At 35.0% G+C, this 11,572-nt stretch overlaps 1 protein-coding gene across 2 annotated transcripts in view; it reads left to right on the top strand.

Annotated features, from left to right (window-relative positions):
* The first annotated feature begins 2,313 nt into the window (after positions 1–2,313).
* The window catches only part of LOC117918703 (LMBR1 domain-containing protein 2 homolog A), a 42,379-nt gene continuing 33,120 nt past the window's right edge, over positions 2,314–11,572 (top strand). Inside the window, exons 1-4 of one of the 2 annotated variants that reach the window (XM_034835538.1) lie at positions 2,314–2,662; positions 2,891–2,967; positions 4,021–4,179; positions 11,288–11,501. In XM_034835538.1, coding sequence (XP_034691429.1) covers positions 2,495–2,662; positions 2,891–2,967; positions 4,021–4,179; positions 11,288–11,501 — 618 coding nt within the window. In that variant the 5' untranslated portion in view covers positions 2,314–2,494. Of the gene's footprint in view, positions 2,663–2,890; positions 2,968–4,020; positions 4,180–9,389; positions 9,652–11,287; positions 11,502–11,572 lie in introns of those variants that run through there. The other variant, XM_034835539.1, reaches the window with a different exon arrangement.

The following is an 11,572-nucleotide window of genomic DNA, read 5'->3' as shown; positions in this document are numbered from 1 at the left end:
TGTTCACTCAAAAAAACTTTCAGCCCCGAGCATGTACATCTCGTCCAAGATGACGTACTGTGGGTCAATGTTCTGCAACTCATATTCCAAAATCAGTAATCTGCTGAGACGGTTTGAGAGGTGGCTGTAAAAATATTTACATAATCACATAGATTAATCATACATGATTAAAGGATACTAACAATAGGAAATCACTATTAAAGAACGTACCTGTTTGAGCCATGATAAAAAAAACGTGATTGATTGTTGTAACCAAGTCTTCCTCTCTATGATCTTGATAATAGCTATGGTGGTTTTATGGGAAAATAGAAAACCCTTTTTATCTAGATTAGAAAGGGAACTTAGTATAACTCAAATTGGATTCTCATTGGGTCCTCCCATAATGGGCTTCAATGAGACACATATCCTACACTTGCCACTCAACTGAGATTCTACTCAAAATATGCAAAATCCAATCCAAAATGTGATCACTAGTTAATTGGGCTCATTATAGAATAGACTATCCATTAACCCGTTTTTGCAAATACAAATTATTCAATTAATGTTAGCCCATATAAAAATTTTCCAACAGTGGCATCAGAACGATTTGCATAATGGACAGAGTGAGCTTAAGCCAATCCATGCAGGAATCTTGAATACCAGGGTTATGCCTTTTTTAAGTGCACTTGAGCTTCCCTGCTTATAACTGGTTTCCTCTGTTTGGTGGGGGGTGGGGGGCAGTAGTTGGTGAATGTGTATGAAGTTCTGGAATCCCAAGTTACATGCAAAGGGGGTGTATGCGCTTTAATAGCCCTTGCGTTAGTTCATTTCCTTCGCATTTTGAGTAATGATTTTCAGCTCTACTTAGGAACGGGGAGTTTACAAATGTTTCCTCTCCTCTCTTTGATAAATAAAATGACCAAATCAAGATTCTATACGGACAAAATTCCTGTATAGGTTTGTCCACATCAAGGGATTATAATATTGGATGAATGTCATAAATTTTGTTGTGTAGTGATAAAGTCTATATCATCTTCCATTGCTAAAAAAAGGCAATAAATTAAGTGTATGGGTTGTGTCAAAGTCCCTTTTTTTGGACTCACTAATCAATTATTTGTATCATATGATATCCCATGTTACCAAAGAAAGTTTTTTTGTACTTTATAAATACGAGTCTCTTTTAATTTTTTAGACACGTTTTTAAACAATTAATTTTTATTTAAATTGAAAGCAAATAATATCTATACAATTAAGCGTGAGTTTTTATAAAATGATATTAAAATCGCTTATCAATGGTGTGGGAATATAATTTTAAAGTTATAATGATTTATTTAACCTTAAAATGAATAATATTTATACAATTAGGTGTGGGTAATTATATAGTAACTTATAATATTTTAAATTAATCTTATTTTTTAATATATTTGTAATCTTTCAAAAAAGGCCAAAACTTGGATCATTGTTAAGCCAAGCAAATTGTTTGACTGTAAGTCTCAGTCAATACCAAAATGAAAGGGAAGAAAAACGAAAATAAAACAAACACTTATTTTTTTATGGGAGAATTATGTTTTAGGGGTAGATGGGCCCCCAAATTAACAAAAGATCCGTGTAACTCTTCAAATTGAGTCGAAGGATATGAAATACTAACGGACAAATATACCCTTTAAGAACACATATAAAATATTTTATAAAATTAAGTTAAATAATTTTTTTTTTCAATAATTTTTTTCAAAAATTTTAAATTAAATAATTTTATTTTAAAAAAATATTAAATTAAATAAAACTATTTTTAAAAAATATTAAATTAAATAATTTTTTAAAATATTAAATTAAATAATTTTATTTTAAAAAAATATTAAATTAAATAAAAGTATTTTTAAAAAATATTAAGTTGCATAAAAGTATTTTTAAAAAATATTAAATTAAATAAAAAATATTAATTTTTTTCTTAAAATCAACAAAGGGCGTTTTTGGAAATACTGAAAGATAATATCCTTCAACTCAATTTTCATACTTTCATTGAGTCTTGGGCTCAATTTGAAGAGTTACACGGACCTTTTGTTAATTTGGGGGCCCATCTACCCCTAAAACATAATTCTCTCTTTTTTTATTAGCAGTAGGTAGGCATTTAATTAAAATCTAGTAATTTAACAGTTTCGAGTAAGTCCAATTTTTTTGTCATTTATTATTTTTAGTTTTTTTTTGTATAATGTTAATGGGTCATTAATCAGGTGAATGAGTAATTATTTCCCGCAAATTGGGTCGAGTAAGAGTGGGCCCAGGAGAGTCCGGGTCCGCACAAGACCGAAACCCGAAACGCATTGCGCGCAATGTCAGAGATCACCGACGCAAGACACGCGGGGAGGTGACGCACTTGAGCATCAAATCTATTTGCAGCGATCGGAGCTCCGCTTACGCTTCTCGGGTTCCCTTGACCTGGTCTCTCTTCCTCTTCCTCAAAACTTGTCACTGTAAAGAGGGAGGGTTCTAGAGAGAGACAAAGGGAGCGTCAGAGATGTGGGTCTTCTATCTGATCTCGCTGCCCCTAACCCTAGGCATGGTCGTATTGACGCTTAAATACTTCGCCGGCCCCGGCATACCTCGCTACGTGTTTTTCACCGTCGGCTACGCCTGGTTCTGTTCTCTCTCAATCATCATAATTGTCCCCGCAGATATCTGGACGGTAATTATTCTAATTGGAACATGTCAACTGTGAATCGGATGGGACCTGAAACGAATTTATCGGGTTTTGAATGGATTTGATTTGATTTCGTGTGAATTAGGGTTCCACAATTGGTTGAATTGGATTTGTGATGTCGGATTTGGATTTGTTTATTTAAGCATTGGAACATTTGTTGTATCGATTGAATTGATTTTAGTAACGCAATTGGTTCATGCATTTGTTGAACAGGCAATAACTGAACATCCGAACGGAGTTATTTCCTTCTTTTGGAGCTGGTCATATTGGAGTACCTTTTTACTTACTTGGTATGTCATGGACGAACTTATATACCGGCTGCTTTTTGTATTTTTGATTCTTGTATGCACATTGTTTAGTTGTTATGCTCAAGATGATTCAGTATGGGTGTGTTTTGAAACATCTTCAAGGATGAATGAACTTTGTTCTCAATTTTGAGGAATTTAAAATGGTAGTGGCATCGTAATATGAGTTTGATTGTTTAATCTCCCATTCCAACTCCGAAAATATCTGAATTCAACTTCATTACAAAGAAAAGTAGTTGTTGCCTGCTTTCCTAAAGAATCATTTTAATACACAACATGCTTAATGTCACTAAAGAGAAACATCGACCAGTAACTAAAAATAGATTCTTTTGGAGTTTCAACAAGCATCTCTATGGAATTCTGTTTTGACTTTTGAGTCAATGGGCCTGTGTACTTTACCATGTATTGAGATGTGCCTATATTGTTATTACATGAATTTGCTCGGGTGTTGGGTGTAGATGCCAGGTGCAGGGATGTGTTTGGGTGTTTGTTCCTTCGCATTTCCAAATCCTATGATGCAAACTTGGTTGAAAGGATCTCAACAGTGTGTACAGGCACTTGGACAGAGATGAAAAATTAAATATTTATATGATTAGAAACAAGAATAGCTTATTTAGGAATTTATCTACTTTATACTTTGTTGCATCCATAATATCAATTTTTACTAATATCAACTTATTATTCTAAGGGATGAAGAAAATGTAATTAAAAAATTAAGGTGTCATTTGGATACGCTTCTTGTTTTCTGTTTTTAAAAATAGAAAATGATGTTTAATTAGTAACTTCTATATAAAATGCAACAACTCTTTGAGACTTACCTTAAAAAGATAATGACTTTTAAAAACTATTTAAAAAAATTTAGGTATTAAAAAATTTTTACTGCCTCAAATTTAAAAGTTTGAAAAGTATTTTTTAAAGACATAAACTTTTTATATAAGATGGTTTAGGTCATCATGTTTTGACATGCCTTATAATGGTTCTACTATCCAAATTTTTACATTTTCTCATATGTTTAGCTTGTGTTTTTTCTCTAAGCAGGGCTGTGGCACCCCTTATTCAGGGTTTTGAAGATGCTGGAGACTTCACAGTAACTGAACGATTGAAGACTAGCATTCGAGTAAACCTAGTCTTCTACTTAGTTGTGGGATCTATCGGCCTTCTTGGACTTGTTCTCCTCATTATCATGCACGGACTTCGGTTCGTGTCTCATCTTCTTAGTCTTGCTTTTTACTGATGTTGTCCCAAATTTCTTCTTTATAGCTTTTGGTTTGCCTTCTAGGGCATTGAGAATAACAGCAAGCTAACAATTAAAAATCTGTAGGTCTATGATAGGCATTAGAAACTAACTGTGCCAGCTTTCAAATTAAAAAATAGGAGATATAATAGTGATAAGAACTGCATTTTTTTTCTTTTGAAATCTAGGAGTTAATTAGATAGTCTTTTAGTGTTCTTTTGAAAGTTAAAAGGAAAAAATCGTCAAATTTACGAAGGAAGTTTAGAATCTTTATGAAAATATATATTGAAAGGATTTATTGGTAATTTACCTATTAGTCAAACTCTATAAAGAAAAAAAAAGCTTACCACTTCTTTTGTTGTGAGATAAAAGGTGATTGGGGATGACACATTGATTTTTTGTGAGGCTTCTAAGGGCCAACTATTGCATCTTCATTGGGTCTTGATGTGGTTTGAAGCAATTATAGGGCTTAAGATCAACCTTGAAAAAAGTGAGCTAATCTCAGTTGGAAGGGTTCCTATAATGGAGGAGTTGGTGGATATTTTAGGGTGTGAAGTAGGGTCATTACCTTCCAAGTATCTTGGGCTCCTTTGGGTGCTACTTTTAAATCGACAACAATGTGGGATTTGGTGGAGGAGAGGATCCAAAGAAAGCTTGCAAGGTGGAAGAGACAATATTTGTCCAAGGATAAGGTGGAATAGACAATACTCGTCCAAGGATGGGGGGTTTAACTCTTATCAAAAGTATCTTGTTTAGCCTACCCATTTATTTCATGTCCATTTCTGTTATTCCAAGAAGGGTGCGTTGTAGATTGGAAAATTTTCAAAGGGGCTTTCTTTGGGGAGGAGGGTTTCTTGAAAATAAGCCTTACTTAGTGAGTTGGCAAAAAGTTTATAAACCAAGGGCGGAGAGAGGGCTAGGCATTCAAAATCTTTCTATTTTGAACAATGCTCTCTTAGGCAAATGGAGTTGGAGGTTATCAGAAGGAGAGCCCTTGTGGAAGAAATCATGTCGGAAGAAAGGGGTTGGTGCTCTATGGAGGTGAGAATTGGTTATGGTGTAGGATTGTGGAAGGCTATAAGGAAAGGATGAGATGCTTTCAAAAGCAAGATTTTCTATGATTTGGGCAATGGAAGAAGGGTAAGGTTTTGGAAGGACATTTGGTGTGGGGACACCTCTTTGAGTACCTCTTTCCCCTCTTTGTTCGTTATAGCTACTTCAAAGGAGGCTTGGGTATGTGATGTTTGAGCGCATACTGATTTTGGGGGGTGTTTGAACCCTCGTTTTGTAAGGAATTTCCAAGACTGGGAGTTAGGTTGTGTTGAAACACTCCTTTTGTGTTTGCATGGTAAATCAATGAGGAGGGAGGTGGATGACAAGGTGTTGTGGATGACTATTAAGGGAGGCTAGTTTTCAGTTAAATCTTTTTGTGATAGGATGGTTTCGATTCTTTCCCAGCAAGGCTTATTTGAAATTCTTGGGCTCTAATAAAAGTGGGTTTTTTTGTTTGGGAAGCAACTTGGAAGGGGATTCTAACTATGGACAATTTGAAGAGGAGAGGTTGGACTTTGGTGAACAAATGCTTTCTTTGCAAAGGCGAGGAGGAATCTTGCGATCACATCATTTTTCATTGTTCTAAGGCTAGTTTGTTATGGCAATTGGTCTTCTCCTTGTTTGGAGTGGTTTGGGTGTTGCTTACCTTAGTCCAAGCAATGCTTCATAGTTAGCATAGCCGATCCATTGGGAAGAGGAACAAAAGGACTTTTGATAATGTTGAGCTTTCAGATCAAGAACTAAAATTAACTTTTCTTTGTAACATTTTAGATGGACCAAAGGGGGTTTAGGGCAAGAGTCCTTATCCATGATTGATTTTATCGATTGGTTAGGTTGCCATTAAGAAGAGGGTTTTTGTGTTTTTTCTTTGGTGCACTCATGTATATTTCTTGTGTATTTGGTGTAGCCTTGGTTTTGGCTCTTTAATATATCTTTTGCTTTTTTGCTTATAAAAAAAAAAAAGAAAAAAGAAAAAGAAAAAGAAAAAAAAGGTAATTTTTTTTTCCCTTTTTTAGGTAGGAAGGGAGGGGGGTGGGGTGGGGTGGGGAGGGTGTTTTAGAAATTGTAATGCAATTGGTCTCTTGATTGACTGATGTAGCCCAAGTGAGGATCCAATAACTACATGTCAAGGTGGATTCGAGGTCCAAGTTTGAAACATGGATTGATGCAGGATATTTTACCTTTAGCATATTCAAGATTTTCTCTAATTATAAATTGTGGTGAATGAGTTGTTAATACAAGAGGGAAATAAAACCTTAGGTGATCTCATCAAGGTTCTTGGGGAATTAAATCTATATCTTTTAGTAATTACATTTAGGAAGAATTGAATAAGAGAATGACACCTTTAAAAGAAGCTTAGTAATTGCTCAAAACTATGATTAAATTCTAATGGTAACTCCCTCTCCTCCTCTCCACAGTAAAGTTCTCAGTGCTTGTCAGTGGGACTCTTTCTGGGTTTTTTTAGAGTTTGAGGTGGTGAAGATGAAGGTACCTACTTTCTTTGTATCTCTTTGTATTGACCATGCATGTGTTGAGTTGTCATTTGGAGAGGGTTGAGGAGGGAGGTTTCTTGTTGAGCTTCTAGGTAAAGGGGGAGGGGAGGTGTCCTACCTTTTGTTTGTAGACGATAGTTTAGTTTTTTTTTTTATAATTTTGTGACGACTCCCAAGATCAAATAATTCACTTAAGTAGGTTTTTCATGTGGTTTGAAGCAATCTTGGGCATGAAGATAAACTTAGGAAAAAGTGAATTGATTCTTGTTGGTAGGGTAGCTAATGTTGAGGAGTTGACAATGGAGTTAGGTTAGGGGGAGCTTTTGTCTTTGTGCTTAGGCTTGCCATTAGGTGCCCTTTTTAGATCAACTATGGTTTGAGATTCCATGGATGAGAGGTTTTTAGAAGATTGTCGATGTGGAAGAGGCAATACATGTCTAAAGGGGGAAGACTTTTGTTGATTTGAAGAATGTTGTCCAACTTGCTAATCTATTATATGTCCTTTTTTGTAATCCTTAAAAAGGTTAGGTTGAGGTTTGAAAAGATTCCAAGGGATCTCCTATGGGGTAGTGGGGCTCTTGAGAAGAAGGCTCACTTCACGAGGTGGCAAGTTGTTTTCATGGATGGGAGTCAGGGGGGATTGGGCATTAGAAGACAAGCTTCTCTTATTTAGGCTCTCCTTGAAAAGTGGAGTTGGAGATTTGCTATTGAAAGGAAAGTTTTTTGGAAGTAGAGGTGAAGCATGGGAAGGAAGAAGGCGGTTGGCATTCCTATGAAGTGAGAGATGGTTACGGGGTTAGAGTTTGGAAAGCTACAGGAAGGAATGAGATCTTTTCTCTAGCAAAGTTTCCTTTGAAGCAGGTAATGGTAGGAGAGTTTAGTTTTAAAATGATAAATGGTGTGGGGAGGGGCTCTTGGGTAATCCCTTTTCCTCCTTGTATGTTTTGGCTTTGGTCTAAAAAGGTTTGGCCAGTGGATTTATGGGAAGAGACAGGAGTTGGTGGTCATTAAAATCCATGCTTCTCCATATACTTAAATGATTGGGAGTTGAGCATCATTGAGACTTTTCTTACAAGATTGTTGGAGAAGCTGATGAGGAGAAAAAGTAAAGGACAAGGTGATTTGGAAGGATTCGAATAAAGGTGTTTTTTTAGTCAAATCTTTCCATTTATTCTTGGAATGGAAAGAGTTTTTGCATGGGAGGCTAGGCATGGTAAAGTATTCATGTCATATTAACTTAAAAAAAGAGGGTGGCCGTTGGTGAATCGATATTTTCTTTGTAAACTTGAGGAGGAAACCTATTGACCACCAAGGGCTTTATGACAATTGTTGTTCTCCTTATTTTGGCATAGTTTGGGTGCTCTCATCCATGAGAAAAGATACTTTGTTAAGTTGACATGGTTCCTTTGTAGAAAGGAAAAGGTTGAGAGCGTGGAGAACTAGTCCTACATGATTTGATCTGTTTGGCAGGAATGTAATCAAAGAGCTTTGATAATGAGGAACAAACCGATCAAAAGTTGAAACATTCGTTCCTTTATAACCTTTAAGCTTAGGTTAGCATGTGTATAAGAGAAGGCTTGGTGTCTTTGATTGATTTTGTAGATTGGTTGGGTTCTTGTTGGGAGAAAGGATGGTTTTTGTGGCTTTTCTTTTGAGGTCTTACCTTTGGGTGCCTGATGTATATGTCCTGTGCACTTTGGTCTTCCTTTTCTTTTGCTATTTATGTATACATATCTTTCCTTGTTTTAAAAAAAAGGATTACCTTTTCTATGAATTGGATTCCTTTCCCTAGTAGAAATATGTATTTTAAATTAGAAATGAAAAGAACTAAACCCCATCTTAATAAAATAAAAAAGACTCTAAATGAGACCATGGATTGCTTGTGTAGCCCAATGCAACAAATGGAAATTAGTAAAACTACTTTTCTCTAAAATAAACATCTACAAATACTTAAATTGACATGAATTAACTACAAAAGCTTTCAAGAGGAAATTAAGTCTTTATTTGTGTCCCAAATTAAGGCTTGGACATTAGGGCTAGCATTTTTTCTTTTCTTTGCAATTCATGTTTCAAACAATCTTCCCCATTAATACCCATGGTAACACGATGCAATATGGATATGAGTATGGAATGTGGGTGTAGAAATGGATGTAGTGCTGGGCACCTCTACCTCTAACTGATGGGTGATGTTGGGAGGTGAGGAGAATTAGATTGAGGCAAGAGAGATTGGGTTCAAGGACTTTTAGGTGTCTTATGAGAGGTGACAGATCTAGTGTGGGGTTTAAATTTTGTTGTTGGATTAACCAGTAGAAAGAGCAATGATGAGGTTAATTTTCTTGTGCAAAGGAGTACGATAAACACTTTGATATAGGAATTAAGTCTATGGGTGGTGCTTATGATGTATAGTTTTATCTTCATATTAGTTGCTAATTTTATGTTTTTTTTTTCCTTTGTATTTCCTTGTTGGATGGACCATCGTTCTTCAAGCTTCTATCTCATACATTTTGTTTTTAAAATGATCTTAAGTTCTATTATAAAAATTGATAAATAAAATGAGAGTCATGTTTTTATTAGAAACAACAAATGTATTAAATTAAGGATATAGAAATACAAAAGAAGGATGAGGAATCCTCCCAAAAAATACAACGAACTAATCAGAAAGTATGTTTGAAGCCTCCAAAGTACTAAGTAAACCTATACAATGGTAAAGTATCTCATGAGAATATGCATAAAACAATTCGTAGCTCTAGTATGAGAATAATTTCCTTCCAAGCAACCTTTTTATGCCAACCCACACCTTTCGATCTACACACCAAAAACCAATCAAGCTGGACTATATTAAGGGGAATGTAAGAGGCTCAAAAGGAGGCAAATGACGTGAGATTAGAGGTTTGGATTGAATCTAATCTTTTTCTTGTCATAATTGTGTTGACCTACCTAACTTATTTATGAAATAGGTTATATTCAAGTTGGTCATTCAAGGCATTTTGGCCCATTCAATGAATCGTGTTGGTTGGCATGATAACAACATATATGACCCATTTCATTATCATGTCATAATGACATGACATTGACTTTGACTTTTGTTCAATATGTTTAACTCATATAATCATTATATACTTTTGCCTAATAAAAAAAAGCTTATATATTTTATTTTTTTTATATGAGTTTTTATTAACAATTTATTAGTTTTATTATGTTTTTTTAGTAAACTAATTGATAAACAAGTTAAATTTTAATTTATATAGGTTTAGAGTATTAAACATGTTTTTTTATGAGTAAAACAAGAAAATATTATAAACAAGAGACACCAAAACAACGTACCAAAATACATAGGAATTATACAATGGACGCCTAAAGGCGTTGTCAAAATAATTTAGGGACCACATAAAACAACATGCCCCTCAATATGAGTCCAACTGGTCCAAATGGTGGACTAGAACCTAAAAACAACCTATACCAAGCCCATAGATTACCAAGGAAAGGGTATTTTAGTCCTTGAATGGAATGCTCCTCATTTTCAAATTCTTTCCTTCTAGATGGTCTAAAATAAGCATAGGGCAGCAGCCTGCGACGCCTTTTTCCATTTTTTTCCCATAAAAGAACCATGCCATCCTAAAAGCACCTCTTTGATTGAAGAGGGAAGCACCCAAAACACTCCAAAAGGGGAAAACAATAGATTTCATAATACCTTTGTCTTGACACAGTGGGTAAGAATGTGATCGATGGACTCTCTTCTTTGAATGATTCAAAGTTTAAACCTTTGCCCAAGTAGCCTCCCAAGCAAAAAAGCTCACTTTTAGCAGCACCTCAAAGTTCCAAATCACACTTGCTAGAAACAACACCGTACTTCCTGACTCTAAAGCTGAGTAGAGGGCTTTAATAGAGAGCTTACCATTTTTCAACTCTGTCCAAAATTATGATGCATTATATGATTATGATTATGATGCAGTTAGCACGTTTAATCATGTTCAGGTTGAGTAGATTTTTATAATATTCTTGGTTGACATGATACAAACCTGACAATGAATATATCCTGTTGGCAACTTCACTGTGATCCCATCTTTTCTTCCATATTTCCCAGTTTGCTTTCCTAATTTTTTTCTTCTTTTAAATTCCATTAAGATTGCCACTAAGAGTAAGACTCAAATAAATTTCCTATGCTTAAGTCTTGAGAGAATATGTTTTGGCATTGGTAATATGGTATCGATGAATCATGCCTATGAGGAAAATAACTGTGGGAATTCCCTATGGAAAAAAATAACATAGCATCATGTGGCTGAAAGCAAGTATAATCATGATTATTCTGATTGATTATACTCAAATCCAGATAGCTGTTAATAGTAACCTTTGTCTAGCTATTACTCAGGCATCTGCTCCTTTAAGTCCATTGTGCTTCCTATCAAGATGATTGTGGTGATCAAGCTACTGAGCACCCTTCTATTTGAGCCATATATTTTTTTTATGCTTGACTATTTGATCTGTTACTTTCTAATTACTTGTTTCTTAATATCCTTATTGACAGGATTGGAAGTGTTCTGGGTTTAGCCATGGCCTGCTCAAATACTTTTGGTCTTGTTACGGGTGCATTTCTTCTTGGCTTTGGTTTGAGTGAAATTCCGAAGAGCATTTGGAAAAATGCAGATTGGACTACTCGCCAAAAAGTCCTTTCTCATAAAATTGCAAAAATGGCTGTAAAACTTGATGATGCTCATCAAGAACTTTCAAATGCCATTGTAGTAAGTGTTACTTTCCATCATTATTTGAAAATTCCATCTTGCTAACTTAGTTTGTATAAGGCATGATACAA

The sequence above is a fragment of the Vitis riparia genome, chromosome 7, assembly GCF_004353265.1.
Source record: "Vitis riparia cultivar Riparia Gloire de Montpellier isolate 1030 chromosome 7, EGFV_Vit.rip_1.0, whole genome shotgun sequence".
Lineage (NCBI taxonomy): Eukaryota > Viridiplantae > Streptophyta > Magnoliopsida > Vitales > Vitaceae > Vitis > Vitis riparia.
Note: the sequence above shows the minus strand (reverse complement) of the source record. Positions and strands in the feature narration are given on the sequence as shown.